This window comes from Cnephaeus nilssonii (genome assembly GCF_951640355.1).
Source record: "Cnephaeus nilssonii genome assembly, chromosome: 19".
Lineage (NCBI taxonomy): Eukaryota > Metazoa > Chordata > Mammalia > Chiroptera > Vespertilionidae > Cnephaeus > Cnephaeus nilssonii.
The window spans coordinates 919,514-946,868 of NC_137090.1; the positions used below are offsets into that span (position 1 = coordinate 919,514).

The window sequence follows — 27,355 nt, forward strand, 5'->3', positions numbered from 1 at the left end:
GGCCAGGGCCGGGGCCGCGTGGCCAAGTCTGGCTGGGAACTGGGCTGCAGGCTGCTTCCTTCTGGCACGGTCCGTGCCCGCGGAGCGCCGGGTCACCAGCCGGGCGGTGGGAGCTGCGCAGCGGGTGGGACGGGCTCGCTGGTGGGACGCTGACCCTGGCTCTGTCTGCACCGGGGGGTGCACAGACCTCGTGCCAACCTGTGACACCATCATCCCAGGGGGTGGGCGCCATCGGCTGACGGAACGAGGCATCGCTCGCCTGGGCCCCCCAGGCCCAAGCGCCAGGCTGGGGTTTGAGCGAGGCCCGCCTGCTCCACGGCCCCGGTGCGGGCCTGGGCCGCTCCAGCGTGGCGCACCCCACAGCTGTCCACCTGCCCTCCTCCCAGGGGCACGGCGCCCCGCAGGGTGATCTCGGAAAGGGCCTGAGCGCCGTGGGAGGTGCTGGCCGCCGCGAGGCCGGCCATCCTGTGCTGAGCCTCGGCCCCCCGCCGCCGCCTGGCCGGCCCAGCCCCAGCACCGCCTGGCTCTGCCCAGCACCGCGGAGGCCTGGCCCGGGCCCCGGGCTGGCTGAGAAAACCGCTCCGGAAGCCAGCCCGCCGGGAGGCCTGCCTGACACCCCGGCGGCCCGGCCCCACCCCGAGGCCGGCCTGTCCCACGCCCCGAGGCCCGGACAGCCGACAACCCAGACTGGGAGACAGACCCTGGCGGTGGCAGCCACTTCCCTCCGGGCCACCCCAGCTGGGGGAGCCGGCAGGAGTGCCCTGACGCCCCGAGAATCTCAAGTGGCCACGGAGCCCCGCCTCTGCCCACAGGGCCGCTGCGCACTGCGTGGGGTGGGGTGGGCCTCCTCCCCCCTTCGCCACGCCCCAGGCTGGGGGCAGAGGGAGGAGGAGGAGTGGACGGAGGGACGGACAGATGGGGGGGAGGACAGACGGGGGGACAGACAGACGGAGGGACAGACAGACGGAGGGACGGACAGACGGAGGGACGGACAGACGGGGGACGGACAGACGGAGGGATGGACAGACGGGGGGACGGACAGACGGGGGGACGGACAGACGGAGGGACGGACAGACGGGGGGACGGACAGACGGGGGGACGGACTGACGGAGGGACAGACAGACGGGGGACGGACAGGACGGGGGGACGGACAGACGGGGGGACGGACAGACGGGGGGACGGACAGAGGGACGGACTGACGGGGGACGGACAGACGGAGGGACAGACAGACGGGGGGACGGACAGACGGGGGGACGGACAGATGGGGGACGGACAGACGGCGGGACGGACAGACGGGGGGACGGACAGACAGGGGGACGGACGGACAGAGGGACGGACAGACGAGGGGACGGACAGACGGGGGGACGGACAGACGGACTGACGGAGGGACAGACAGACAGGGGGACGGACAGAGGGACGGACTGACGGGGGACGGACAGACGGAGGGACAGACAGACGGGGGGACGGACAGACGGGGGGACGGACAGACGGGGGGACGGACAGATGGGGGACGGACAGACGGGGGGACGGACAGACGGGGGGACGCACAGACGGGGGGACGCACAGACGGGGGGACGGACAGACGGGGGGACGGACTGACGGGGGGACGCACAGACGGGGGGGACGCACAGACGGGGAGCGGCAGCAGAGCGAGCAGTGCTCAGGCTGCAGGGAGCCCCCGGCGGCCTCCTGTCCTGGAACCTGGGGAAGGGGTGGTAAAGAAGCCACCGGGAGAGGCAGCCCCTTCCAGCCGCGCTCCGCCGCCCGCTGCTTCCCGGAGCCCCGGACGGGCTGCTGGCCCGCTCCGCCTCGGTGTCTGGCGGCTGCGTCCGCGTGCCGGCTCCCACCTCCCGCTCACACCTGCTCAGGCTCCGCACTCCCACAGCCCCTGCACAGCCTGCCTGGGCCTGGGGACTCCTGCGGCCCCGAGCCAGCCCTGCGTCTCCCCCAGAACACGAGGGGCGGCTGAGACGCGGGAGGGGCAGGTGGCCCCTGAGCCAGGCCCCAGGGAGCTGAGGGGGGAGGAGGCAGGACTGAGCCCAGCGGTGACCTGGCCCGCGTCCCCACCTGCACGACAGGCAGGGAGAAGGCGTCCGGGCCGACGCCCCGCGTGGATGAAGGCGACAGGCCTCGGGCCAGCCTGCCCGGAGGCAGGTGGGCACCCAGCTGTCCGCCTGCCCAGGAGGATTCGGGACCGAGCCCTGGAGGGAGGGGCCGCTCTGAGAGCCCCACCGGGAGACCCAGAGCGGCCGCAGCCCCTGGGGGTGAGCAGAGTCTGCGGGCTCAGTGCCCAGACACCGCCCAGGAGGTGCCCCCGGGGCTGGAGCCCGTGCGGCGAGGGCATCGGGGTGTGCGTGCGCTGGCAGGCGCATGGGGGCGCAGGCACTGAGGGGCTGTGTGCGCTCACGGGTGTGCCCGGGGTGTGTGCACGGATATGGGTGTCCCTGGGCTCGCACGCAGGTCGACACGCACACACGTCTGGGACGCGGGTCTGAGTGTGGCCCTCAGAGGTACGAGTGCACGGCCGCTCTGAGCCCTGGGAGGCTCCGGCCTGGGTTCTGGCTGGTGGCCCGGCGGGGCTGTCCCGGGGCCGGCCTGCCCCCTAAGGGTGGCACACCCCGGCTCACCATGTGGAAGGGGACCTGCCCTCCAGGGTGCGCCGAGCCCCTGCTGCCCGGGCGTCGTCCCGCCCAGCCCCCCAGGGCCCAGGTTCCCCACAGCAGCCAGACCCGGCCGTGGAGACGCTGAGGTACACAAAGCCCTCCCCCGTCTCCAGCCATGCTGGGCGGGCTCTGGGGGGCCACGAAGCCTCCAGTGTGGGCGCCCCTCGATTCGGCCCGTCCGGCACCCCTAGCCTCGCTGACACAGACGCACCCATGACCCGGCTGCTGCCCACGGCTCCATGAGGGTGGCTGGACAGGAGGGGACGGGGACTGGGACCGGCACGGGGAGGACGGGCAGGGGGAGGGGGAGGCGGGGGTCGGAACCTCCATGTGGGGGCGGTGGTGGGTGAGCCCGCCAGCCCAGCCCTGGGGGTGGCGTGGGGGTGTCCGCCCAGAAACATGAGCAAGTCTCACCGGAAGCGCCTCCCGGCCAGCCCGGAGAACTTTCCAGAAGCCCTGGCTGGCCCGGGGCAGCGCCTCTCAGGCCATAATAGGAAAACTCTGTGGTTGCTGAGCCACCGACCCTGGAACCGGGAGGCAATGACGGGACGGCCCGCCAACAGCCCAGAACTAAGGAAAGAGGAGCTCGGCCTGGGCCTGGGCCTGGTGCTTGTGAAGAGGGTAAACTTAGCTGCGCGGCGGGGCGGGCGGGCGGCTCCCGGGGGCCTCCTCGGACGCTGGCTCAGGCCTAAGGGAGTGACTCAGAGGCCCTGGGCCAGACGTGGGGGAGCACTCCGAGGGGGTAGGGCCCCCCACGCCGCTCCGGTTCTCGCACCTTCCCGCTCGCACCTCCCCATGCGGGACACTCCTGAGGGCGGGACGGGCAGTCAGCCTCAGCCCTCCACGCGCCCCAGCTCGGGGAGCATCCTCCCCTACTGCTGAAGGCGGGGTGCTCTGTGCGGGGCACTTGGGGGCACCCACACTCGGCCTCGGGGCGCCTAGAGATGGGAAGATGTGCCATGACCCGCTGGCCCCTTGGTTTGGGGGCCACGCCCCACGGCCCACTCCCCGGGGACCAGGGCCCGCAGGGCTCCCAGGGGCCGCAGGGCCGGCGTGAGCCAGGCGCCAGGGAAGCCCAGGTGCGGCCGGCACCTGCTGACCTCACCGGACAGGCGGCTGGCGAGGGAACAGAGGAGAGGGCGCTGCCAGCCGACGGCACCGACATCCCTGGCACCCCAGCCGCGGGCGGAGCCTGAGCGCCGTCCAGAGACGGAAACTCTAACCGGCTCGCTCACCAGACACACGGGCGCTGAGCGTCCGCCGTGCGGGCCACCGCCCTCGCCTGGCGCAGCCGGAGCCCGAGGGAGCCGCCGGCCGTGGCCCTCGGATCTCGGTGGCCCTCTGGCCTCGCGCTCGGGGGCCCACTCCCTGGCCGCTGGGGGCACACCCGAGTGGACATCCCGCAGGCGTGAGGTGACCGCCCACCGGCGGCCCTGTCCTGGGGGGGGCAGGCCCACAGCTGCCTCAGGGCCCCCCCCCCCCAGCAGAGGGCGGCCAGGCTCTGAGGGGAACAGCCTTTGTCTCTGGCCAGCGAGGCCGGGGGTCGAGAGGGAGCTTGGAGGGGGTCCCCTGCAGCCAGCCTGAGGGGCGGGCAGCCCCAGGGACACCGTGACCCCGACTCCCGCCCAGGGAAACGGAGGTAATAAACGCCCGCCCGCCCGCCCCGCGGCTGAGCTTGGACGATCTGTCACGCAGCACGAGCTCCCGGGTGCACACCAAAGGGCGGGGGAGGGGTCTGCAGCACTGACATGGAGCCCAGAGCAGACAGGAACCTTCCAGAAGGTAAAGGGAGGGCCATGGGGGCGTCAGCAAGGCAGGGAACAGAGCAGACGAGTCAGGACACCGGGCGTGAGCGCGCAGTCCTCCGCCTGGAGCGGCCGGACAGACACAGAGCACCCCAGCTCCCCACGCCCCGAAACCAGCCCCCCCTGCCCGCCGGGCCGCCTCAGCCCGTGACACTGCGGGGCCCGTGGGCGGGCGGTCCCTGCGCCCTGCCCGCGCCGTCGGCTGGATCCTAAGGGCTGTCCACTCAGCGGCGGCCCCGGGTTCCACCGGGTGTTTGTCACCGAGCCTGCCCGGCTCTCACGGCCGAGGGCCTCACGTGCACCTCCCGAGCCTTTCTGATTCCCCCGCATCCTCACACGTGAGGGCTGTCAGAGCCGGCGTACAGACGCATTCCATTTAATTTGGATTTAATTTTAACATTAATTTAAAGTAAATTAACGGCTTATTTTTAGGAGACCCAAAGGGAGGCAGAAAGTCCCCGAAAGGGGCCGCTTCAGGCAGACTGCCCTGGGTGACCCGCGGTCCGGGCGGCCGTGGCCGTGGCACGTGGCAGGCCACGGGACAGGTGAGGTGCCCCACGGGGGACCCTGGAGTCCGGCTCCTCCATCCCGCGGAGGCCACAGAGGGCCCTGCCACAGGCCAGGGGCACTGGGCCCGCATCACCCTCCCGCCGAGGCCAGGACGCAGCAGGAGCCCAGGTCTTGCCTTTACCTCGTCCACCCCCTGCCAGGCCCCATGGGGAGTGATGGGGCCCGTGCCACCCTGAGTGCCAGGCACCCACCCCGAGGGGCAGGGCAGGGCAGGGCGTGAGCTGTGCGGGGAGAGGAGTGACGGCTGGGAGGCCGGGGCCGGTGCGGGCCCCCCGGGGCGGGCGGGTGGCAGGCCCTGAAATCTGAGCCGCCCGCAGAGGACACACAGCTGTGGCCGCCCCCACCTGGGCCGCCGCACCCCACGCAGGCCTCCCAGCAGACCGGGGGGGGGGGGGGAGGGGGGAAGGCCAGCGCTGGCCTCGCAGTCCCTGCTGCCCCCGCTCCGTCGGGATCTGCGTGGCAGAGGGCAGAGGGCAGAGGGCAGAGGGCAGAGCCAGCATGGGGGTGTCACAGTGACCCCCCCCCGCCTTCTCCCAGGATCTCCCCTGCCCCCGTCCTCTCTGATCCTCACTCCCATTGGCCTGCACTGACCACAGGCCTGGGCGCTGGTGCCTGCCTGGGATCAGGGTTTGGGTATGGAAAAGGGGGAGCAGGGAGGGTTCTGTAGGGCACGCCGCGGGGGCGACTGGGGCTGAGGAGAGGGGTGAGCCCTGCAGAGGGCGGAGGGAGACCCCGGTCACTGGGCTCAGGGCTGGGTGCTCCCACTCGGAGGTGACCTGAAGGTGAAGGGGCGGCTGGCAGAGCCCCCTCTGGGGGGGGCGCCCTGGTCCCACCCATCCCCATGGTGTCAACCCCCCAGAATCCCTAGACACCCCTGCTGACCCCCACCTCACGCCTAAGGCCCCGGAAGCCCAGCCCCACGGGCCGGGGAGAGACAGTGGGCCAGGGGGCAGGAGCCGGGCCCCGGCTCCTAATTCTGTGGTCACCCTCGACCTTAGGACCCCAAGACAGAAAGCAGCGAGGGGCCGAGGGACCGTGACCCCTGAGGCACAGCCCACACCCCCCCCACACACACACACAGGCCCGGGCACAGCCTGGCCCCGGTGCAGCCGGACACGCTGCCTGGGGGGTGGGGGCGGCGCCACCCAGAAGGCTGCACGGGGTCCCCGTGGCCCCTCCAGCAGGGCCTGAGCGTGGCCCTTTTAGAGATGGGAGCCGAGACCCAGAGGGCCATCCCAGAGCCCCTAAGGGACAGAGCAGGGACCCTGGCTGTGCCCCGAGGGCCCCTGGGACCTGGGGCTCCACTCCAGCAGGCGGCCAGTGGCTGCAGGGGGGCTCCAAGGCCGGGGTGAGCGAGCGGGTGGAGGGTGCACGGCCTCTGGCCCTGGAGGCGAGGCTGCAGGGCGGACCGGCCCGGCCATCCCCAGCCTTCCTTCTCCCCCCCCCACCCCGCCTGGCCTGTGCGGGGGCTCTGGTGCCCCCCGCCCCCCGCTGCCGTGGAGGTCCCAGGAGAGGGAGCCCCTGCAGGACAGGCAGGGGAGCCCCGAGCCCTGCCTCCTGGGAGGACGGCCCTGGGAGGTCCAGTCCTTCGTTCCAGCAACCAAGAAGGCGCTCTTCCCCGTGGGGGGGGGGGGCGCCCCGAAGGGGGTGCCCCATGAGGACGCTGCCCCCAAGCCGCCCTTTGGGGCCCGAGCCTGCTGTGTGGAGGCCTCTGGGGCAGCACACCCGTCCTCCGCCGTCCCCTCGCCACCATTTCCGGAAATTTCCTGCGGAAAACCAAGACCTACACCCCGAGGGGCTGCCTCCCCGGGGCTCTGGCTCCCGGCGCACACACACGGCCCCTTCCCAGCACCCAAGGTCTCTGCATCTAAAGACACGGGACTCTTTGTTGGGGGGACTGGGGGGGGGCCTGGGGGCAGGGAACCCAACCCACCTGTTTGTCCCTCTCCTCCCCCACAGCCCCCCGAGTCAGGATGAAAACAAAGCACAGCACAGGGCTCCCCGGCGGGTCCCCTCTGCAACCTGCGTGTCCGGACAGCAGTGGCGGCTTCGAGGCCGCGGCCAGGCTCCCCACCGGCCCACCCGCCGCAAACCCAGCTGACCCCGCTGCCGGGCCGGGCCCACACCCCCACCCGGAGCCCACGCCCGGCCGCACCCATCCCCACCCTCAGAGGCAGCTGCTCGGGCCGGGAGGCGGTAACGTTATACATCACAACCAACAGGGCGGCCGCTGACAAACAGGCCCGTGTGATCTGAATGGTGTATTAGCCCATAAAACCGTCAGCGGGCAGCCCGGAGCCAGAGCCGCCCCACGCCGGCAGCCGGCTGCGGCCTCTCCCGGACACGGAGGCTGCCTGGGCCTGCTGTTTACTCGTAACACGGTGCCCGGTGGGAGCAGAGCAGCCCCGGGGGCCGGGGAGACCAGGGAGCCGGGGGGGGGCGGGGGGGGGCGCCCCACACCCAGGAGCCCTGAGGTGACAGCGCGGCGGAGGCAGCACGACCGAGGCTCCCAGGAGGGCCCTCCACGCGGGCGGCCCCCACGGGCAGGATGCGGCGGCGGCGGGAGGGGGTGAGCCCGGCTGCCTACAGAGGGGCCCTGTCCTGAGGTGTCGGGTCTTTTGGGGCCCGAGGCACCAGGATGGGCACTGCCGGTCACCACGCATCCACGAAGAGGGAGCCACTGCCCCCCGAGGGTGTGAGGCTGCGCAGGGGGCACCCCAAGGCCGAGCTGGACTTTCTCGTGGGACTCCCTGGGCAGACACCGGTCCTGCCACCCAGGCAGAGTCCCCGCCTCCCCCAGGCCGGCTCCGGGACAGGGTGGCAGCCCCTCTGAGGAGGCGCCGCCGAAGGAGGGCAGGCACTGCAGTGGGCTGAGGTCAGGGGTCTGGCGGGAACCCCCTGGGACCCTGGCCACAGCAACCAGGGCAGCTGCCACACAGGGTGTGTGTGTTTGGGGCGGGGGGGCAGCTCCCATCTGCTGGGGCCTCTATTCAGATATGTATGGTAGGGAGGAAGCCAGGCGGGGCTGGGGCCTCTTCCAGGAGGGAGAGGGTCATCCCCCCCCATCCCCCACCCCCCAAAGCACTCATTCCCAGTGGCACTGGCTGACCTCTATCTGGGCTTGGGAATTCCCAGGCTCAGACTCTGGGGGTGGACCAGGGGCATTCTGGGAAGTGTAGTCCTTTGGGAGTTGGGAGGGCCTGCAGGGATTTCCCGGGCCTTTGTAGGAGCAGCTAGGGCAGCTCACCCTGCCCCCAGTCCCAGGGAGGAAGTGGGACGTTCCTGGGGAGTGGCCGGACTTGGGCATGCGCTGCCCGAGAGGACCCCAGCCGGCCAGCACCGGGCTTGCAGCCTCCGAGCACGCCAGCGGTTTTTCTGAGCCGGCCACCTGGCGCTCTTATTTTGGTGGGGAGACCCGGGAACTCCCCGGGAGGAAAGATGCAGGAAACACAGTGCCCTGAGCCCCGTCCTCCTCTACCTGCTGCCCCCAGACACCAGGGGAGAGAAGCACCCGCCGGGGACAGAGGTTCGACCCGGGGCCCCAGCGAGGCCGCGCACACCGGCCCGCACGTGACGGCTGCTCGCAGCCCGCTCCGATGACATATGTAAGTTGACAGTGAACATCCTATCAACTTGCTGGAGTGTATCTTGATGGTTCAAACACACTCTTAAAGGTGTAGCATCATTTATCAAATTAACATCGCCTTGCCTTGCCCACCCTCTCTCCTCCGCCGCCTCCTGGGCACCCGGCCCTGGCACCTAGGCCCTGGAACCCGGGGTGCGGGGGCGGGGGGGACACGGTCCCTGCTTCTAGGGGCCCACAGCTCAGGTGCCACCTCCCCACCCCGCCCCAGGCCAGGGCAAGCCCACTAATCGCCAAGAAGTGACAAATGCCAGAAGCCCCACCAATTAAATTTAAACGCATGCAAAGCTCAGTGGCTAGTAAATTATTATTTTTATTAGCTTGAACCAAGTTCCCGTAAGAGAGAAAGTCAGCTCGCTCCCATGAATGGCTCTTGTATAATTTATTTAACTCGGCGCGCTTTGCCAAAGCCCGGAATATTTTTAGCTCGTTCTGTTGTTGGGTTTGGCTTTTTTATGTGTGTTTCTGAGGGGTATTTTTAGCCTCATCCATGTTGTGCTAACAGCCTCCTGTGTGTTGTGTCCTGTCTGTGCGGCTGCTGAACCCTGTCTCGCAGCGGGAGCGGGAGATTTCTAAGAATAACCGGGGAGCCCGTGGGGGTGCGGTGTTTCCAGGGGCGAGGAGCGAGCGCGGCACCGGCCACTCCCTGCCTCGCCGGCGAAGGAGCCTTGTTCCTCACGTGACCTGGATGTTCCTATAGGAAAACCCTTAAAGGGGCCATCGGACAGGGGGGCAGCACACGCCCCACGGAGAAGAAACACCCCACATTCCCAAAGTGGCTTTGGGGGGGCGGGCGAGCCAGCCGCAGCCTGGCAGGTCCGGGAGCCGCGCCGGATTCCCGGGCGGGCGGGGCGCGGGGCGCGGGGCGCGGGGCCGCTTTGAAGTCTGGTTCTGTCACTTACGAGCAGGACGGGCCGGGTCTTAGGAAAGTCACTCTGTTCGCACCTCTTAGGGTGGGTAACTGTTGCAGAAACACTCGCCGAGCTAATGAGGTATTTATGAAAATGTACTTTTTTCCTTCACAAAAAATACCGAAGGGGGGAGGGGACCCTTTGATAGGGTCTCTTCACACCAGGAAATTGTCTTTTTCCCCCTCCGCTGCGTTTTTCCTTCTGAGCGGGAAGCCTGCAGTCACCCTCGGGGGGACGAGCCCCCTGTTTACGCCGACACCCGGGCCCAGGGCGCCTGGCTTCAGGCCAGGCCATTCACACCCCAAAGGGGGCAGGAGAGATGGGGAGGACCCACCTTCAGCCAGACTACAGCGTCCTGCTGGATGGCCCCCCACCTCCCGGCGCCTTCCTCTCCGGGCGATTCTCAAAGCTGGCCCCCTCGGAGCGCAGAGGAGGGTGGGGGGTGGGAGCGGACCCCGGGGAGAGGGGGTGCGGCTCCCCCCAGGACCCAGCGAGAGGCTCGGGGATCCCCCACCGCTCCAGGCAGCAGCGCTGATGGAACCCGGGGCTGGGGCCTCGCGGATGCTCCTTTCCCCCCTTGGATTTCACAGCTTTGCCTCCAGACCATCTGCATCAGACGCAGACGCTGACACGGCGCTGGGAACAGGGCTCCAAGCACTTGAATCGCACCTTTTGGCGACGCGGCGACTGAACAGCTCTTCCCCGCAAAGCCCTGCGTCCGATGAGAAAGCCACGGGCACTTTCATTTTTGGAGACGCGGCAGGAGCCGCCGGGGTCCCTCAGGCGCCGTGCTGAGAGCACCGGGTGGGGACCGGGGAGAGCGGACAGGCGGCGGGCGGGGTGGAGACCCTCGGCCCGGCCCAGGCCCTGCGGGAGGAGGGGTCCTCGGAAGCCGGGGCTCTGTCTCCCGGCGGCAGCCCACTCCCCAGCTCCGGCCCGGCCAAGGGAAGGAAGCTCGGAGCGGCCGGCGGAGGGAGGGGCAGCGGCCACGGCCACCGAGAGGGGCAGGAAGGACCCTCACTGGCCATTTGGAAATCCGGACACGAGATGTAAAAAAAAAACCTCACTTTTAACTTAGTGATACTTGCTTCTCTCTACACCAGCTCACAGATAAATACAGACCATCCATCGCCAAGGGGCTGAGGGTAAGATTCTTTTTTTAAAACAACGATGTCGCTAAGTTTCAGAAGCCGACACAACCTTCCGCTTTCACGGGGTTTTCAGTGGCAGATGCTCCTCGGTGGAGACCCCGTCCCGGCACACACGGGCTGAATGTCGCCGAGCACAATAGGTCTCTTCGTCCCCGGGGGGTGGGACCGACCTCCCAGAGCAGGGGCCACATGGCCCTCCCCCCCCCCAGGGTGACCAGGGGACCTCCAGCGCCCTCTGGAGCACCCTGCCTACGGGGAAGGCCGTAAGGTCAAGGACACAGACCAGGCCAGCACCCACCCCATTTCTCCAAACCCTCCACGGCCTGGGCTCCGAGAACCACGTGGTCAAACGTGCCATGAGCGAGACAATGGTTTGGGCCGCACGGCCACATTCCCACCTGACTCGGTGGTGCCTGCACGTGCAGACAGGGCCCCCAAGGAGAAATGGCGGCGAAGCAGGACCGGGCCAGGCGGCAGGGGCTGGGAATAGGGAGGGGAATCCAGCCACGCCACGCCACGCCACCCCAGGGGATGGCCCTGGCTTGTCCGTGCACTACCCAGAAAGCCTATGTGCTGAGGGCTTTTCGGACCCTTGTTTTCAAGGTGCTGGTCCCTGCCAGGCCAGAGGGCAGGGCTAGGGGGGTGGGGGGGAGGGGGAGAGGCAGTCATTGCCTCCCCATCCCCCAACCTGCAGGCTCAGCCTCCATGCCTGCCTCCAGCAGAAGGGGCTGAGGGGGAAGCTGGCCACTGTCCCTGCAGCCACGTGAGCCCCCCCCCCTCGGACCCCAGCGGGGTCTGGGCCAGCAGGGCGAGCAGCATCTCGGGGCAGGGGCAGGAGCAGGGGCAGGAGAGTCTGCCCCACCACAGAGGCAGCCGGGCAGAGGTTTTAAATCCCCAGTGGCGCAGGCGAGCACTTTCTCCCTTTCGAGTTATACATCCAGGGGAGGAAAAAGAAGGAAGGGAGCCGGAGGGGGAAGAGGGAGACGCTGGCGGGATCCGGGGCCGGGCCTCCGCCTGTCGCTGGTTCCCCGAGCCCGGAGGCCGGCCCTCGGCTCCCCCCGGAACTTTCTGAACCTCCTCACGCTGTCGGTGCTGACAGCCCGCTGGTCATGAAGCCACGTCCCGTCTTTGTCTCTTTTTAGGAAATGGACGTTTTTCTCCCTGTTGGCGGTTCCTTCCGACACGGCCCCTCCTCGCCGCCGCCGCCGCTCTCCGTTTTAATCCACACACTAATTGTAATCCCATTAAGGCTGATATAATTTTATTAGTATTCACAGTTCATCAAGCTAGCAAGAAGGACGGTTCCTGCCAAATTAACAACCCGAAGAGGCCAACGTCGCTGATGTTTACAACAAACTGTCACCAAAACCAAGCCAGCCTTCCAGGGTGACCACGGCGTCCCCCGGCGCCCACTGCCAACTCGGGCCGGCCGGGGGCCTCCGGGACCCCCGAGCTCCGCCGGGAAATCCACTCCCCACCCCCAGGGAGGGGCAGCTCGGGAGGCCTGGGTCAGCCCCGGCCCGGCCCGGCCCCGCGGGAGGGGTTCCCTCCTCTCTCCTCTTGGAGCAAAGCGCCTCTGAACTCGCCTGCACCGAAATCCCGGCGGCCGCGCCTCCCCCGCGGAGCCGCCGGCGGGAGCGGGAGGACCCGGAGGCACTTGTTAAAGCAAAAGCATCCCTGCAGCCCCTTCTCGCCCCGACACTCCCCGGCTTTACACAGAACCGGGCGCGCTCGGCTCACACCTCGGCCCCAGGAGCGCGCGCCCCGCGCCACCGCCTAACCCGAGGCCGCCGCGCGCCCCGCGCTCCCCCCCCCCCCCGGCCCCAGCCCCCCTTTCCCCCGCCCCAGTCACAACAGCCGTTCTGTTCCCGCGGAAAGCGCCTCGTGGTCCGGCCCGGGAGGTCCCGGGCTGTGAGGGAGGTTTCCGCGGGCTTTCGTTCTGCGGAGAGGGTGGGGGAGGCGCAGGAGGCCAGGCTGCCCCGGGGCGGCCCCGCGGAGAGGACGCCCGGGAAGGCCACGCTGACCCGCGAGGATCCGTCTCCACGGCCGCGGGGGCCGGAGACTTCGCTCCGCGCCCGGGCAGCCACCGTGGCCGGAGCCGGGAAGTGAAAGCGAAGGTCCTCGGCGGAGGCTCGGGAGAGAGGGCCGTGCCCCCCGCGGGCCCTCTCCGCGCGCCGGCGGCACTGACCTGTGTGCGAGGCCATGGGCAGCGGCGACGGGAAGTACTTTCCGGGCGGGAAGTGCGCGGCGGGCTGCGCGGCGGGCCCGGCCGGGGCGAGGCGCGCGGCGGCCGCGGCGCTGCGGTGGCCCAGGCTCCCGCGCTCCGACAGCAGATGCGGCGGCGGCGCGAAGTCGCGGCCATCCATGCCGGGCCCCGGCCCCGGCCCGCCGCCGCCTCCCGGGAGCAGCGCGGCCGGGGCCCGGGGGCGACTCGGTGCGCGGGCGGCGCGCGGGCGGCGCGCAGGAGGCGGCGTTCGGGTCACCGGCGGCGGCGGCGGGGCCGGTCAGCAGGCCGGCGGGCTGGGCTCCTCGGCGGGCGGCCGTGCGCCGAGCCGGCGGCCGCCGTGTGGGTCCATAGTCTGCGGAGGGAAGCAGAGGAGCCTCGGTCACTGGGGGCTTGGCCCGTTCCCCGCCCTCCAGCCCCCCGCGGCCCCGAGCCATGGCCAGGCCCCACGGCGCGTCTCCCCACGGCACGCACGCGAGCTGGGCCACCCGCCTCCCGGGTCCCCGCGCGCACACGCACCGGCCCGGCCACGCTCGGCCCGGAGGAGCCCGGGGGAGCCCAGCGCACCCCTCGCCGCTTCCCCTGCGCGTCCCCGCGGGTCCCTGCGGCGAGGGCGCCGCGGCAAAAGGCTGCTGGCTCCGCGGGGTGATAAAACCCCAAATCTGCGAAGCCATCACGCGCGCACACACTCACACACACACTCGCGCGCACACCCTCTCCCCTCCCCCGCCGCCCAGAGGCGTCTCCGTGGAAGGACGGGGTCCGCTCGCGCTCCCTCGCCCTCGCGGCGAGTCCAGCTTCCCCGGCATCCCCCTCGCCGAGGAACCGTGCTAATTAAGCGAGTAATTTTATTGATTGTAACTCAAGAGTTTTTTTTTTATAACCTTCCGTTTCTCCCCTTTCCCATCCCCCCATGCGTTTTCCAGTTCGTTCTTTTGAACTCACCGCCCCCTCCCCCCCGCTCAGACCGGACCAGGCCCCGAGCCAGGACCCCGGGCCAGCTCCCTCCAGCCCCCGGCTTCGCGTCCTCCGCCCGCGTCTCCGGGGCCCCCACGCCGCAGCGCCCGGCCCGCGGTCCCCGAGCCCGGAGCTTCCTGGCGAGGCCAGAACCATCACCCCGCCCCCCAACCCAATCCGCCAGGGTCTTCCTCGGCGGGTTGGGGGCTTTGGGCGGAGGGGACGCTTTGAGCGTCAGAAATTATTCTCTCTCTCAGCGCCCCAAAGCAGCCGCGGGGTTCCTGCCTTCGGCGCCCGCCCAGGGCCTAGGAGCTAGCGCGGGTCTCCCCGAGGCCGGCCGGGCGGCCGGTGGACCTGGGGGTCTGCCGCCCCCAGCTCGGCCCTCGGAGACTCGGTGGGGCTCAGTGCAACGTTCGCCCCCGCCGGGGTCCCGGCAGACCCCGGGCTTCCGTCCTTCACCCCCATCTCCGGGAAGGGCCTCATAAAAATGCCCCCACCTCCCTCCTCTCTCACCCCCTCCCTAAGCGGGGAGTCCACTCCGGGACTAAAATTGGGGACAATTTCAGACGCCGAGCGCGGAGCAAACTGGACGGACGCCGCTGCGCCCACGTGGGCTTCTTGGGTTGCGCGTGGTGCCCACTCCTGAGCCCGCACTGCCCTATTTCCTATCTCCGCCAACAAAGGGCGGCGGGCCGGGCAGGGGTCTTCGCGGGGAGCCCCGCAGAAAACCCGGACTGTCTGCTGCCGTCCCACCGCCGCAACCAGGCGGTCAAGCGGTTTCCTGTTGCGCGAAGACCTTTTTAAATCGCAACATGGAGTGCTGCGGGCGCTACAACGTCTTATTTGCAGGCTGTTTTTGTGTTTGATTTAATCTATAACCGAAAACATCATGTATTAAGTGAATACATATTTGCTCAGCTGATAAGCTTTTTTAATATTTATTCGGAGAGCTTTTGCATTGTAAACAAACGAGCCCTACACAAAGAGGCCTCTTTGTCTCTCGACTTCCCACAAAGGGGTTTGGGGCGCCCTCTCCTCTGGGATCGCCGGCTCCGGCCCCGGGTCTAACAAACCACTCGGCTCGCCGCCTCTCGGGCCTGCACCGCGCGCGCCAGGCCGCCAGGGCCTCAGCGAGGCGGGCGCGGGGGCGCGGGCGGGACAAAGGGAAAGAAAGAGGGGCGGGAGGCCGGGAACCTACGGCTTCGGAGGCGCCGAGGGCCGCAGGGGCTGCGTGCCTGGGGGGCCCGTGTGTGCGCCACGCTTTTGTTTTTGTGAGATTCCTTGTTTCCAATAAAAATTTTTCAAAAGTGTCCGGAGAGCGCGAGCTGCTCCGATTCTCGGGACGCGGGCTCCGCCGCCTGCAGCACTGTTCACTCCCCCCCTCCAGCGGGCGGGGCGCGGGCTGCACGGCCCTTCCTGCCAGCCCGCGGGACGCCCCGCACACGGGGTGGATGACGGCGGCCCTCTGCGCCGCTGCGAGGCGGGCCAGGCTGGGGGGCTTTCCTTTGTGTCCTTTGCTCCCGGAGAGACGACGCGCCGCGCCTCCCCGCCCGCCTGCGCGCGGCTGCCGAGGCCTGCGGAGCCGGAGCTGGGCTGGGAGCGGGCGGGGCGCGCGGCCGCGGAGGCCCGGAGCAGCCACCCACGGGTCCCAGGGTCCGAGTCCCCCGCCCCCCACCCCGAGAGGCCGCCGCACAGGACAGAGACTTGGGCCCATGGAACCGGAGCGCCGCCCGAGAACCGCTGACGAGGGCATTTTGTAAGAACCGAATCTCGGAACCCGGTGGCGGGGCGAGGTCTCCAGAGCCGACCGTCCCTTCTTCTCGTGGCTCGCGCGGCCGAGGATTGGGATCCCTTAGGTTTGCTTTGATTTTAACTCGCGCCCCTCAAAACCCGCCCTCGCTCCGGCCTCCCGCCGAGGACCGGGACCCCTTTCGGGCGGGCTCCCCCGGCGCCGTCTGCGGGTGCGCGGGCGCCGTGGGGCCTGCAGGCTGGGCTGGCGCCGGGCGCACCCGGGAGGCCGGGCGCCGCCGAAGAACCCGCTCCCTGCGAAACGGCCGCCCCCCGCCGGTGTTCCGGGAGAGGGTCCGCGCTGTACCCCCGCGCTCCAGGGCGCACCGGCCGGCAGACCCCGCCTCGCAGGCCGTGGCCCGAGCCCCTCTCGCTGCCCGGATCGCGCGCCGCGAAAATGACCCGCTGCGCTGGCCTTGCTCAGCTCCCTCCTCCATTCTCACCGCCCCCCCCCCCCCCCCCCATGAATTAGGATCTGGAAACCGAAACCCGGAAATCTCGCCATCATCCATCCTCGCCCCGCACCAAGCCGTAAAGCCCCTCTGGTCAGCGGCCTGGGCCACCACCAGCTGGCCGGTTCCCTGCGCCACGGAGCGGCCGGGAGGGGCCGACCGGGACTGCTCTGGGGAGGGGAACAGGGTGGGGGGGGGGCAAACAATCGGGGTTCGCTTGTGGTGCCACCGGAGCCGGCGCGCGTTGGCGGCGGCCGGGACCTCGGCGACTGTCAGCCCGCGGCCGCCCGCGCGGTTCGCGTGGGACGCAGCCAGCCTGCCGGTCCCTGTCCTGTCGCGATTATTTATTTTTAATGCTGGGTGTCGATCGAGACAACAAGCGCTCAGAGCAAAGCAAGGACGCGTTACGGGGTGGGGGGTGGGGTTAAAACCGATCGATAAAATTTTTCAGAGGAAAAAAATCGCTCTTATAGATTGTCCATCTTAAAAAAAAAAATAACCCTGCTCGACATTCTAACGGATTTTTTAAAAGGGAGGAGATATATATTTCTTAACATCACAACCCTGATTCTCTCTTGCTTAAAAATGTAAATCCCCAAAGCCAAAATAAAAAATAAAAATAAAACAATAATAAAAATACCAAAAAAATGAAAGCAATTTCAGTTACTTACTGGAGGCTGTTTCCTGGATACAACTGAATGCAATACAATGAACCCAGTGAATGTGACTTTGTTTTGTATTCCTATTGGTATTTTCAATGTGCTGACTTGCGCTGTAAATGCAGCGCTTCCACCTCGACTCTAGCGAGCCCATCCAGAGCGGCTCTCAGCCCCGCAGCCCGGCGCGGCCGGCCACAGGCCCTGCATACTAATAAGCTCGTGCCACTCAGCCCCGAGCAGCCCGCGCGCTGATTGGCCGCGCGGCCCTCCGCGGCCGGGAGCTCGTGCCACTCATTCCGCGTAAACAGGCCTCCCAATAGGCTGGCGCCGGGCCAGGGAGCTGCCAATCAGGGAGCAGCAGGGCTACTACCGAGCCCGTTGGCGCTTAATTCAAGCCGGGCGACTGCGCAGCTCCCTCTGCGCAGATCGTTGCTGCTGAATGGGAATGTGGTGGCGCGGGCGGGAGGGGGAGCAGGGGCGAGTGGGAGCGCGTGTCCGTGCGGGGGGGAGGGGTTGTGTTTTTGTGGTGTGTGTGTGTGTGTGTGTGTGTGTGTTACTATGACCCAGGAGGTCTAACGTTTGGCTTCGGGTGCACAAAGTCCAGGAGAAGAAAGAGCAACACCCTTTAAAGCAGATGCTTTTTTTTATACCTGGGATCCGTTTGGCAGGTGGCTGGATCCAGGCACAGGTAGGCCCCAACTCCCAGCGCGGAGGATTCCTCGGGATGCCCGGCCCTGCCACCACTCAGACCTCCGCCTGCTCGGACAGAGCTCAGACACACCCGCCGCCCTGCGGCCTGGGGAGCGCGGACTCCACACCCGGTCTACTTTTCCCCCCTCCCCCCGCGCCCCAGGAATCAGACCCCAGGGGGAAGAGTCCTGTCATCTATCTGCGGACTCTCCGTTTTTATCTCTCTCGACTTCACTTTGCAACTGAGCACCGATCAAAATGTAAATCGAGGATTTATGGCCAAGACAAAGATTGCCCTTTTTTTCATCTGCAACTAGACTGAGACAAATATGTCCACCTTCATGTGCACGGAGTGAAAACCGGGCATCGTATTCTCAATGCCACTCTCCTGAAATTTCACTAAATTATCGCCCCAGTTAAAAAAGAGCCCACTGAACAATTATCTTCATCGTAATCACAGGCAAACCACTTTTAAAAATATTCTCCAACAACAACAACAACAAAAAACCCCACAAAAAATAAAAATATTCTCCAACGAAATGCTATTTATTCTTGGGAGTCAAGGTGATGTCTGAGTGGCGATGGGCACATTATTTTTACTCCTCTTTCTACGTGTGAATCTCTGCCTCCCCCTCTGGGGGACCAAAAAAAAAAAAGCATATTTAACCTACATGCCAGCCAGCATAGGCCCAGGCCTTAGAAATGCGGCGCGGCTCACTCCGGTGGGGACGCGAAGGGGTTAAGCCGGGCCTTCTGTTGTCTCCTTCCATCCCGGCTCCCCCGCCCGCTCCCCCGGGATCGCGGGGATTGGTTGGCACTCCGCCAGCAGGCTGTCAATCACCGAGTGTAAACAAGGCGCTGATTGGCTGTTGTCCAGTCGGCACAAGGCCTCCTGAAAAAAGCAATTACTGGCTCCGCGGTTTCAAGGCGGCCCCGGGCCGCTGGATGAAAGGAGATAAGCTGGGGACCGTTTCCAGGACCCCCGCGGGCCGACCCCGTCCGCCCGGGAGCCGAGGTGCCGCGGAGAGCCCTCGGATCAAAGGATCCGGAGGAAAAGGGGAAGCGGGCGCTCGGCCCGGGCCGGCCTTCGCCCGCGGGCGTCTCTGACTTGGGGTGGGGGCTCGGCCGCGGGTGGGGGCTCCGGAGAGCCCGGGGCTGGCAGGGAAGCGCCAGGGCTCCGCGGGCCCAGGCCCGGGCGCAGGACCAGGAGCGCGGACTGGAGTCCCGGCTCGGGCGACGTCGCGACCCGGCGGCGGGGACCATCCCCCGCGTGGCCGGAGCCCCGGGCCTGCCCCGAGCACTGCGCCTTCTGGAGCGACCCCGGCGGGGCGCGCGGCGCGGGAGGAGCGGCGGCACCTAAACCCATAAAGCGCCCGCGATCCGATTAGCGCGGCTATTCATTAGGCCCGCGGCGATTGAATTAGGTCCCGGGGCGCTGCGGGCCGGGCCGGGCCGGGCCGGGGGTGGGGTGAGGGGGCGGCGCGGGCTGGGCGCGGCCGCCGGGCTCGGCCGGGACTTGCGGAGGCTGAAGTGGCCGCGCGGCCGGGCGGGGGAGTGTGTGGAGACGGGATCTTCCGGGTCCCGACCCCGCGGCTACGGAGGAGCTGGCCCGCTTCCCGCGCACCCCGAGGGCAGCCGGCCCGGGCCCGGCCCGGCTCCGGAGAAATCGCGCCCGCACGCCGCGGCCTCCCGCTGCCTCCCGGCTCCGGGGCCTGGCACGGCGGCGAGGCCGCCCGGTCCGCGCTCCCCGGGCCCCGCCAGCTTCCCGCAGCCCCCGGAGGCCCGGCCCCGCAGGGTGCCTCTCGTTGACGCCGCTTCCTACTCTTCTTTGGAAGCGAGTTCTCCAACGACCTTGTTTTCCGGCCGAGGAACCGTACTTTTTGTTTCCAAGTTCCATTTGGAATTTTTTTAAATATAAGAAAAGAGACACGTCCTGCCCCCCAGAGAGAGAACACCCCAGGACCTGCGGGGTCCTGCAGGTGCTCCCCGCGACCCAGCGCCACCCGCAGCGACCTGGCAGGCCCGGCCCGGGGCTGGGGGCTCCAGCCTCGCCCTCCCGGTGGGGGAGGGGCGGGGGTCCAGCCCCCACTCTACACCAGTGTGTGGGGGTGGCCCCGATCTGGTAAGCCCCACCCCAGGACCCCAAATCCTGCCCCAACAACCCCCCCCTTCGGTAGAAGGTTGCCTGAGGGTCCTGGAGCCTGGCTGATGCCCCACCCCAGCCGCCTCCGGAGAGGGGGCAGCAGAGGCCCTCAGGGGTCAGGGCCGTCCTGCCCCCCCACCAGCTCTGCTGCTTGCATCCGGCACCTGATTCCTGATTTAGGGGTGAGAACTGGCTCCCAGAAACCCTGGGCCCTGCCTCTGACCTCCTGCCTGGCCGCAGAGAGAAGCTGCTGCGAGGGGTGGGCCTGGGGCCTGGGGTGCGTGGGCCTGGGCCAGGCCACCGCTCCCTGCCTGCCTGCGGCCTCCTCTCCCTTCTCCCCCCAGCGTCACTTACAGCAGAGCTCGTGGGCTTTTTTTTTTTTTAAGTGCTGTTTCAAAACAGTTGTTACAGCAATAGCTGCAGACGGGCCTGCTGGATGCGGCAGGGGCTGGCAGCTGCCCAGGCGGGCGGCGCTCCGCGGCTCCCGTGGTACCAAAATAAGCTCCCGTGTTCCCCTCGAAGACGGGAAGCAGGCGGCCGGCCGGGCACGTCTGGCTGAGCACGCCGCCCGCCCTCCGGCTCTCCCCTTTCACTCTCCCTGCTGTCCTGCGCGGACAAATGTTTCCAATTTCTGAGAAACACGGTGTGGGATCGGCAGGCTCTCCTCCCACGGGGAAGGGAGAGGCCGAGGAGACAGGCGCGGGCTGTCCGGGCTCTGCAAGCCCGTCGCCCGGCGCCCGGAGTCGCACACAAGAATGGGCTCCCCTCGGGCCGGCCTGGGGTGCAGCCAGGGCGCTCTTCCACCCCACGGCCCCGCGCACCCCACCCCTGGCCTGAGGAGAAGACAACGGAGGCCCCGTGCAGCCAGCCGTGCCCTGACACCCGGGCACGCACACAGCACTCATGCACACGCATGAACTCGTGTGCAGTCTCATGTGTGAGTGCACATGCATAAACACGTGCACAACACATACATGCACACCCTTCCAGCCACGCACCAGCTCTCCAGAGAACCTGCCTTTCCGTGCACAGCCGTGGGCCCTTGTCCCCCCTGACCTCTCCCCAGCCCTGGAGCCCCCAGCCCTGGAGCCCACACCCTGTGCCCTGAGCGTGGCGGCAGATCGAGGTGCCTCTGCTCCTGCCCCCTGAACCCCTGAAATAATCAGTTTGAACACGAGGAGGGGGGTGTCAGGCGGTTACATAAAACCGTGAATTAGTCACCGCTCCAACCACACACCCGCTTGGGCCGCGAGCAGCCGGGGCTGGGCCCAGGCCATCGTGCTGCGGTCTCCCATTGTTCCCTGGGCCATTAGTCAACGGGCAAATGAGAAACAATTTCTTGACAAAAAATGGACTCTTAATTCCTCCCACCAGAGCTCGGGGACGAGACCCAGAGGCCAGGCCAGGTGCGGGCTGGCTGAGGCTCTGCACCTTGGGGTGCACCTGCCCAGCGGGTAGGGAACGTGTAGGGCGGGAAAGGGCGGCCTGAGGCCCAGGAGGGGCTGGAGGGTTCACAGCACCCCCACCCGCCCTCAACCCCCACCCACCAGGCATGTGGCTGCCCAGTGTCCGCCGGGTCCCCGAGGGCGGGCAGCACAGGAGTTGGGCGCTGGCACCCTCCTCTCAGTAAGGAGGTGGGAAAAAGGAGCCAAATGCCAGAAGCACCAGAGGCCAGCCTCAGCCCCACTGCAGCCTCCAGGAGGCAGGCGGCCCCTCCCCCCACTCTGAATGAGGTCTTCTGCCCCCGATGTGGGGGTGGCTTCTTTCATCTGGGCTTTCGCTGGTGCCCCCAGGAGCTGGGTTGGGGGGGGAGGTCAGAATCGCCAGTCCCAGCCCCCCCCCCCAGGTGCTGCCTGGGACCTGGCTAGCCTGGCGGGTGGCCTTCTCTCCACCACACCTCTGTCTTGGGGGCTTGAGCTTTGCTGGGAGGAGGCCTGTTTTGGAGGGGAGAGGACGGTGACACCTCCCAGACCCCATCCTGAGGGGCAGGGGGCGCCCCTCCCCCCAAACCAGCCTCCAGGCCCGGCCCCTTCACCATTAGGGCTCAGGTGGCCGGGCGGGGTGGCCGCTCCAGGCCCAGGATGGGAGGAAGCCGCCCTCAGAGGAAGCAGCTTGGTGAGGAGCCGGGCCAGGCCGCCTCTCCACAGCGTGGCCGGGCCCTGGGCACCGGGCTGGATCCGTCCTCCGAGGCCGGGCTCAGGCCTGAACGCGGGGCCTGAGGCCGGGGCGCAGCTGCTCCCCGCTGCAGGCCTGGGGGGGGGGTGCGCCGGAGACGTGGGGATGTGGCTGTAAGTTTTAAAAGGCAACCAGACCCGCTGGGGGAGGGACACTTTGAAGTCAGAGGAACAGAGTTCCGCCCCCGCCCTCGAAGGGGCTTCAGTTCCGTGGTTGCTGGTTTGTCCAACCAGGTCAGGAGGCCGCCCCGCCCCCACGGCCCGGCGAAGGTGCCTGTTAAACACAGAGCGGTAATTGGAGGCTAAATGTACGGCGGCTGCTCACAGGGGAAGGACCATTCAGGTGCCGGCTGTGTGAGGTTACCAGACCGGAGGCCCGTTTGGGTTCGATCGACGAGATTTTCATAAACGGGCGGGAGTGTCCCTGGCCAGGCTTCTCCCTCATCTTGATTAGCGGCGTGTGCTTGTTATTGTTGTTAGAGGGACATGGTGGTGGGGAGGTGCCCGGACCCCCAGGGGCGAGGGAAGCCTCCAGGCCCTCATCCCATCTTGGCAGGAGGAAGGCCGGGGACCCCCAGGGACGTCTGGGAAGGAATGGGGGGGGGTGGCCTGCCCAGTCTGGGTGGAGGAGGAGGAGGCAAGGAAGCCTGCTCTCTGGGGAGCTATGGCACCCTCTAAGGCAGACACGGGGGGGGGGGGGGTTCCCCATGGTTCTCCTGGCTGAGGGCAACCCCACACTGGGCCTTGTCGTCCTGCCCCTGAGGAGGGACCCAGAGCCCGCCTGTAGGGACGGGGCAGGTGGCTCAGTGGCTGGAACGGCCCCGCTTGGCGACAGAAGCTCTAGTGGAGCCTCAGGAGGGGATGGTCGCTGGGGGCCTCCAGGCACCGCCCCCCCCCTGAGCCTGGCTCCGTCCTCCCCAAGGGCACCAGCCGCCGGGAAAGTGCCGAGTAAGCAGCCGGGCCGCTCCGGGGCCGTGTTTGGGTGTGTTTACACGTGTCACTGTCAGGGTGCGTCCGGACGAGGCCTCTGGGGGGCCAGGCGGCCGGGGCCTGCTCTCACACGGAGGGGGCAGGGGAGAGGGTGAAGGCTGGAGGGCAGGCCCTCCTCCAAGGAAACCCAGCCGGTCCAGGAGACGCTGAGGGACAGGACTGGGGCCTGGCAGGCACCCCCATCACCACCACAGGCCCAGCAGGGTCCCCTGAGCACCAGGCACAGAGCTCAGCCACCGGAGGTGCAGGGGGGCTGCACCTGCCCTTGCCCCGCCCCGGGGCAGGAACCTGGCGGCTGCTTCCCCGGTTTCCTCGGGTTCCCAGGCTCGGACAAGCCCCAGCTGCCGCTGCCCCTCCCGCCGCGGCCCCAGCAGAGGGCCCCAGAGGGCAGGGCGCTGCCCAGGCAGACGCGCTCCTGACACAAAGCAGGAGGCCTGGGGGCACACACCTGGCCTCCCCTCCTGCCTGGGGAGTTGCTGGCCCAGCTCCCCCCCCCCCCCACCTCCCAGGCCTCTCCCCACCACCAGCTCCGGCAGCCCCTAGAACTTTCCTCCTGTGACAGCCACCCAGCCGCCTGCAGAGAGCCAGGCCGCACCCCTGGCTGGCGGGCTCCGGACCGGCTGGCTCACCTCCCTCCTGTTCGGGTGGCGGTGGCGGTGAGTCCGAGGCCTGGTTCCCTGCGGCACGTGGAGGCTCCAAGGATTCCCATCACAACGCCCACAGAGCAGCGGAGCCCTCCACCCAGGGGCCTGGCCCACGTCCTTTGTTAATAGGACAGTCGATGGTCTAATTAACAATCATTCAGTGGGTCCTTTCTTTCTGACCTGCAGACATGCATGTCCCACCTCCACCCGCCACCCAGCAGTAAGGCTGCAGCCTTAATCCCCTAAGGAGTGGGGTGGGGGTCCAGGGAAGTGTCCCACAGACACCCCTAGAAAACTCCCTCTTCCAACGGTCCCAGCAGGACGGCCCAGCTCCCAGGACACGTGCCCAGGACCTCCTGCAGCTCGGTCCACTGGGCCGGGCTCACTGGCCGGCCCTGGGCCGGGTCCCTTTCCACATGCAAACGCCGGCCCAGCTCGCCGCTGCCTGCCCCATCCCCCGCCCCTTCCCCAAGAGCAGGGGCGCTCCTTTCTCCAGAACGGACTATGGGGTCTGATTTGTATTTTTAAAGCAGGCATTCGCCAGGCAGACAGCCTCCAGGGCGGGGAGCGGGGAATCAGAGCCCCTGCGTCCCAGCCAGAAACAAAAGCCTTTGGGAAACGGAACCGCACGGTGGGCGGCGGGCGCGCCCCCAAACCCGCGTCGGGAGAAGCGCGCGCAGCACCTACCGGGGCGGCTCCGCGGCGGCTCCCTCCGTCCCGGCGGCGGGGTTCCCCGGCGGCCGCCCGACCCGCGCCGGTCCGCCCCGCGCCCTAGAACAGGGAGGCGGCCGGAGGCGCCATAATCGCAAATTTATGGCCTGGGTGACGCGCTTCCCTCTCCACCACGGGGCCCGGTGACATTAAACAGAAAATTGATGGGAGAGGAGCGAACTCGCATCTCCGCTCCACGCCGGCCCCGCGCGTCTGCGGGCGGCCCGGGCCGGAGCGGCCGGGGCACGGAGAGGTGTGGTCGCCGCGAGCTGTGCGCTCCGAGCCCCGCGCCGGATGCTTCCTCCCGGATTCGGGCTCCCGGCCGCGGGCTGGGGAGGGACCGCGACCCTCGCCCGGGTCCCACCCTCTGCGACCCGCCAACTCCCCGCCGCATTCCGGGCAGAAGCGAGGCTCTCTCCGCGCTCCCTGGCTGGCCCTGCGGGGCCCGGAGCTACGCACCCAGCCCCCCCCTCTCGGAGGGCCTCGCTCGACTCCCCAACTCCGGGGTCTCCATCGGCGCAGAGTCCCCGACCCCACCGCGTGGGGAGCGCAGGGGAGGACCTGGCCCAGCCCCCACTCCCAGCAAGTGGGAGCGAGCCGGGGAGCACGCGGCGGGCCGGGGTGGCCGCGAGCGCCGCTCTCCTCGGCCCGTGCGGGGCTCCCCCGGGGCGCGCTTGGCGCCTCCTGGCACCGACCCCGCCGCGCCGCATCCTTAAAGGCGCCGCCCGCCCTGCCGGCCTTTGTCCGGCCGCTGGAAGGTCATTCCCGGGGGCGCAAGGGCAGCGGCCAGACCCGGGCGCAGAGCGCACTCCCCCGCCCCCTCCTCCACCCCTGGGACTGAATTCCCCGGCCGCCGTCTGCCCTGCCCGCCCCGCTCCCTGAGCCCCCGGGCCAGACACAGGGTAGCGCTGGGGTGGCCGGGGCCTGGGAGCCGGCTCTCAACAAGTGGGGGAGAGAGGGTGCTTCTGAGCGAGAACGTGAAGGAGGGGGGCCCAGGTGCTCACGGGAGAACACCCTCACCGTCCTCCTGGCTCCAGGAGCCCACACTCCCCGAGGCCTCTGGGCAGCCTGGGGTCAGGATGGCCCTGCCCATTTTAGGGACGAGCAAACGGACTGAGACAGAGACAGCGCGCCTGCCTTCTCACGGAGGGGCTGGGGACCTGGGCCCAGGTTCCGCTGTGAACCCGGCCATGGGGTGGCTGGCCTTTGGGTCCTGGGGAGCCCCAGCGCTCATGGAGGGGGCAGGCTGTGGCCGGGCTTCCCCAAGAGCAGAAGCGTGTGGGCCTCGGGGCCCCAACACCCACAGAGGACCCCCCAGGGGCTGTGATCCCGGGGAAGCCGCCCTGGGCCCTGGGCCCTGGGCCCAGCCTGAGGTGGGAGCCCCTGATGAAGGCTGAGCCAGGCAGGCCACCGCCCTGCAGCTGGGAGGCGGCTCCGGGGCCGCAGGGTCTGAAAGCCAGGCCCCAAACGGTCCGTTGGGCTGAAACCAACAAGAGTACCGTCAGGGGCTGCATGCGAACCCCCCCCCTTTAGGCTCAGAAGTCAGTGGTAGGGATGCAGGCGGCTTCCCGCCTCGGCGTGCCGAGCTGGCTGACTGCAGCTGTCGGCACCGCTCAGGCAGAACCGGCTCCGGGAGGCCCAGCAGCTGAGCCCGCGCCCTCCGGGCCCCCCGGGGGCAGGCTCCTGGGGGGGGGACGCAGCTGGGGACGGCGGAGAATGGGGTCCTTGTGCTGCTATCAGCGACCCCAGGGCCGGATGAACACGGCTTTGTCTGCCCCACACTCCCGTGGCGACCACGGGACCAGCCGGGCATCAGCGCCTGGGGCTTCCCAACGGAGTGGCGGCTGCGTTTAGGCCTCGGTTAACCCTTGAGTGGGTGTTGGAGACCCAGTATTTCCCGGGCTCTGCGCGGGGCTGGGGGGCGTGCAGAACAAGGGGGACATCAGTATCGACCCCGAGGTTCGAAGCAGTGTTTGTCCAACGGGATTTCTTCGGGTTTCAATGGCTGAGCCACTGGGGGAGGTGGGAGGGCGGCCGGGCAGGAGGGGGGGTCAGGGGGGAGGTAACCGGGACATCCGGCCACGCCAGGCCCAGCTGGGAACGGAAGCCCAGGGTGATGAGCCCCATCCCGGTCTGGCTCCGGCATGCGCCTGATTGGTGGGAGTTCTTTTTTTTATTTTTTATTTTATCTTTATTGATGTCAGAGAGGAAGGGAGAGGGAGACAGGGATACAAACATCAACGATGAGAGAGGATCATGGACCCGCTGCCTCCTGCACGCCCCTCACTGGGGATCGAGCCTGAAACCTGGGCCTGTGCCCTGACCGGGAATCGATCGGACCATGACCTCCCAGTTCATAGGTGGACGCTCAGCCCCTGAGCATTGCCGGCCGGACTTTTTGAGGATTTTTTTTTAGTATTAATTTTTAGAGAGAGAGAGTGAGAGTGAGAGAGAGAGAGCAACATCAATCAGTTGCCTCTGTACATGCCCCGGGAGGAGTTCTTGGTCACACACACAGAGAAGGGGGCCCCCCGCACTGGGCACCCATCAGCCAGCCAGGGTCTCAGCGCCAATGGTGAAAGGGAGACCCAGCAGGTGCCACTGCGGGGGAAGAGCCTCCAGACCCAGAGGACGTGGGGTGGGCGGTCAGGCGGGGCTTCCTGGAGCCGGAGGGAGGAGGGCGGTGGGGGGTCGGGAGGTTTATTTGCCGGCCTGAGGGGGGGGGCTGCGCAGTGGGTCTGGCCTCCAAAGCAGAAGTGGGGCCCTCCCTGTGGGTGGGCGGTGCTCCCTCTCGGTGAAGGTGGGGTGATGAGGGGCAGCCAGGAGGACATTGGGGACCCTGAGCCCCTGCGGCAGGGGCTCTGGCCCAGCCCAGGCCTGTCCGGAAGCGCTCCTGGGTACTTTTCTCGTCTCCATACTTCTCTGTATTTCTCAGATTCCCCGTGCCCGGCTGGCGGCGTGGCTCCGTGGTGGAGCGTCAGCCCAGGCACCAGGAGGTGGCTGGTTGGATTCTGAGTCGGGGACATGCCCAGGAGGTCAGACAGGCACACGGGGAGGCCCTGTGCTGGCGGAGACAGGCCGGAGTGACGTGGCCACAAGCCAAGGGAACCGGGAGAGAATCCGAGACGGCAGTCCCCCTCCGAGCCTCCAGGCGGAGCCAGCCCTGCGGACAGACAGACC

At 68.1% G+C, this 27,355-nt stretch overlaps 1 protein-coding gene across 1 annotated transcript in view; it reads right to left on the reverse strand.

The window, feature by feature from the left end:
- The window catches only part of BAHCC1 (BAH domain and coiled-coil containing 1), a 45,937-nt gene extending 28,844 nt beyond the window's left edge, over positions 1 to 17,093 (reverse strand). The window contains 2 exon segments of the mRNA XM_079798606.1: positions 12,932 to 13,322; positions 16,836 to 17,093. Of these exon segments, the coding sequence (XP_079654732.1) occupies positions 12,932 to 13,109 (178 nt within the window). The 5' untranslated portion in view covers positions 13,110 to 13,322; positions 16,836 to 17,093.
- Between the last annotated feature and the right edge of the window lie 10,262 nt (positions 17,094 to 27,355).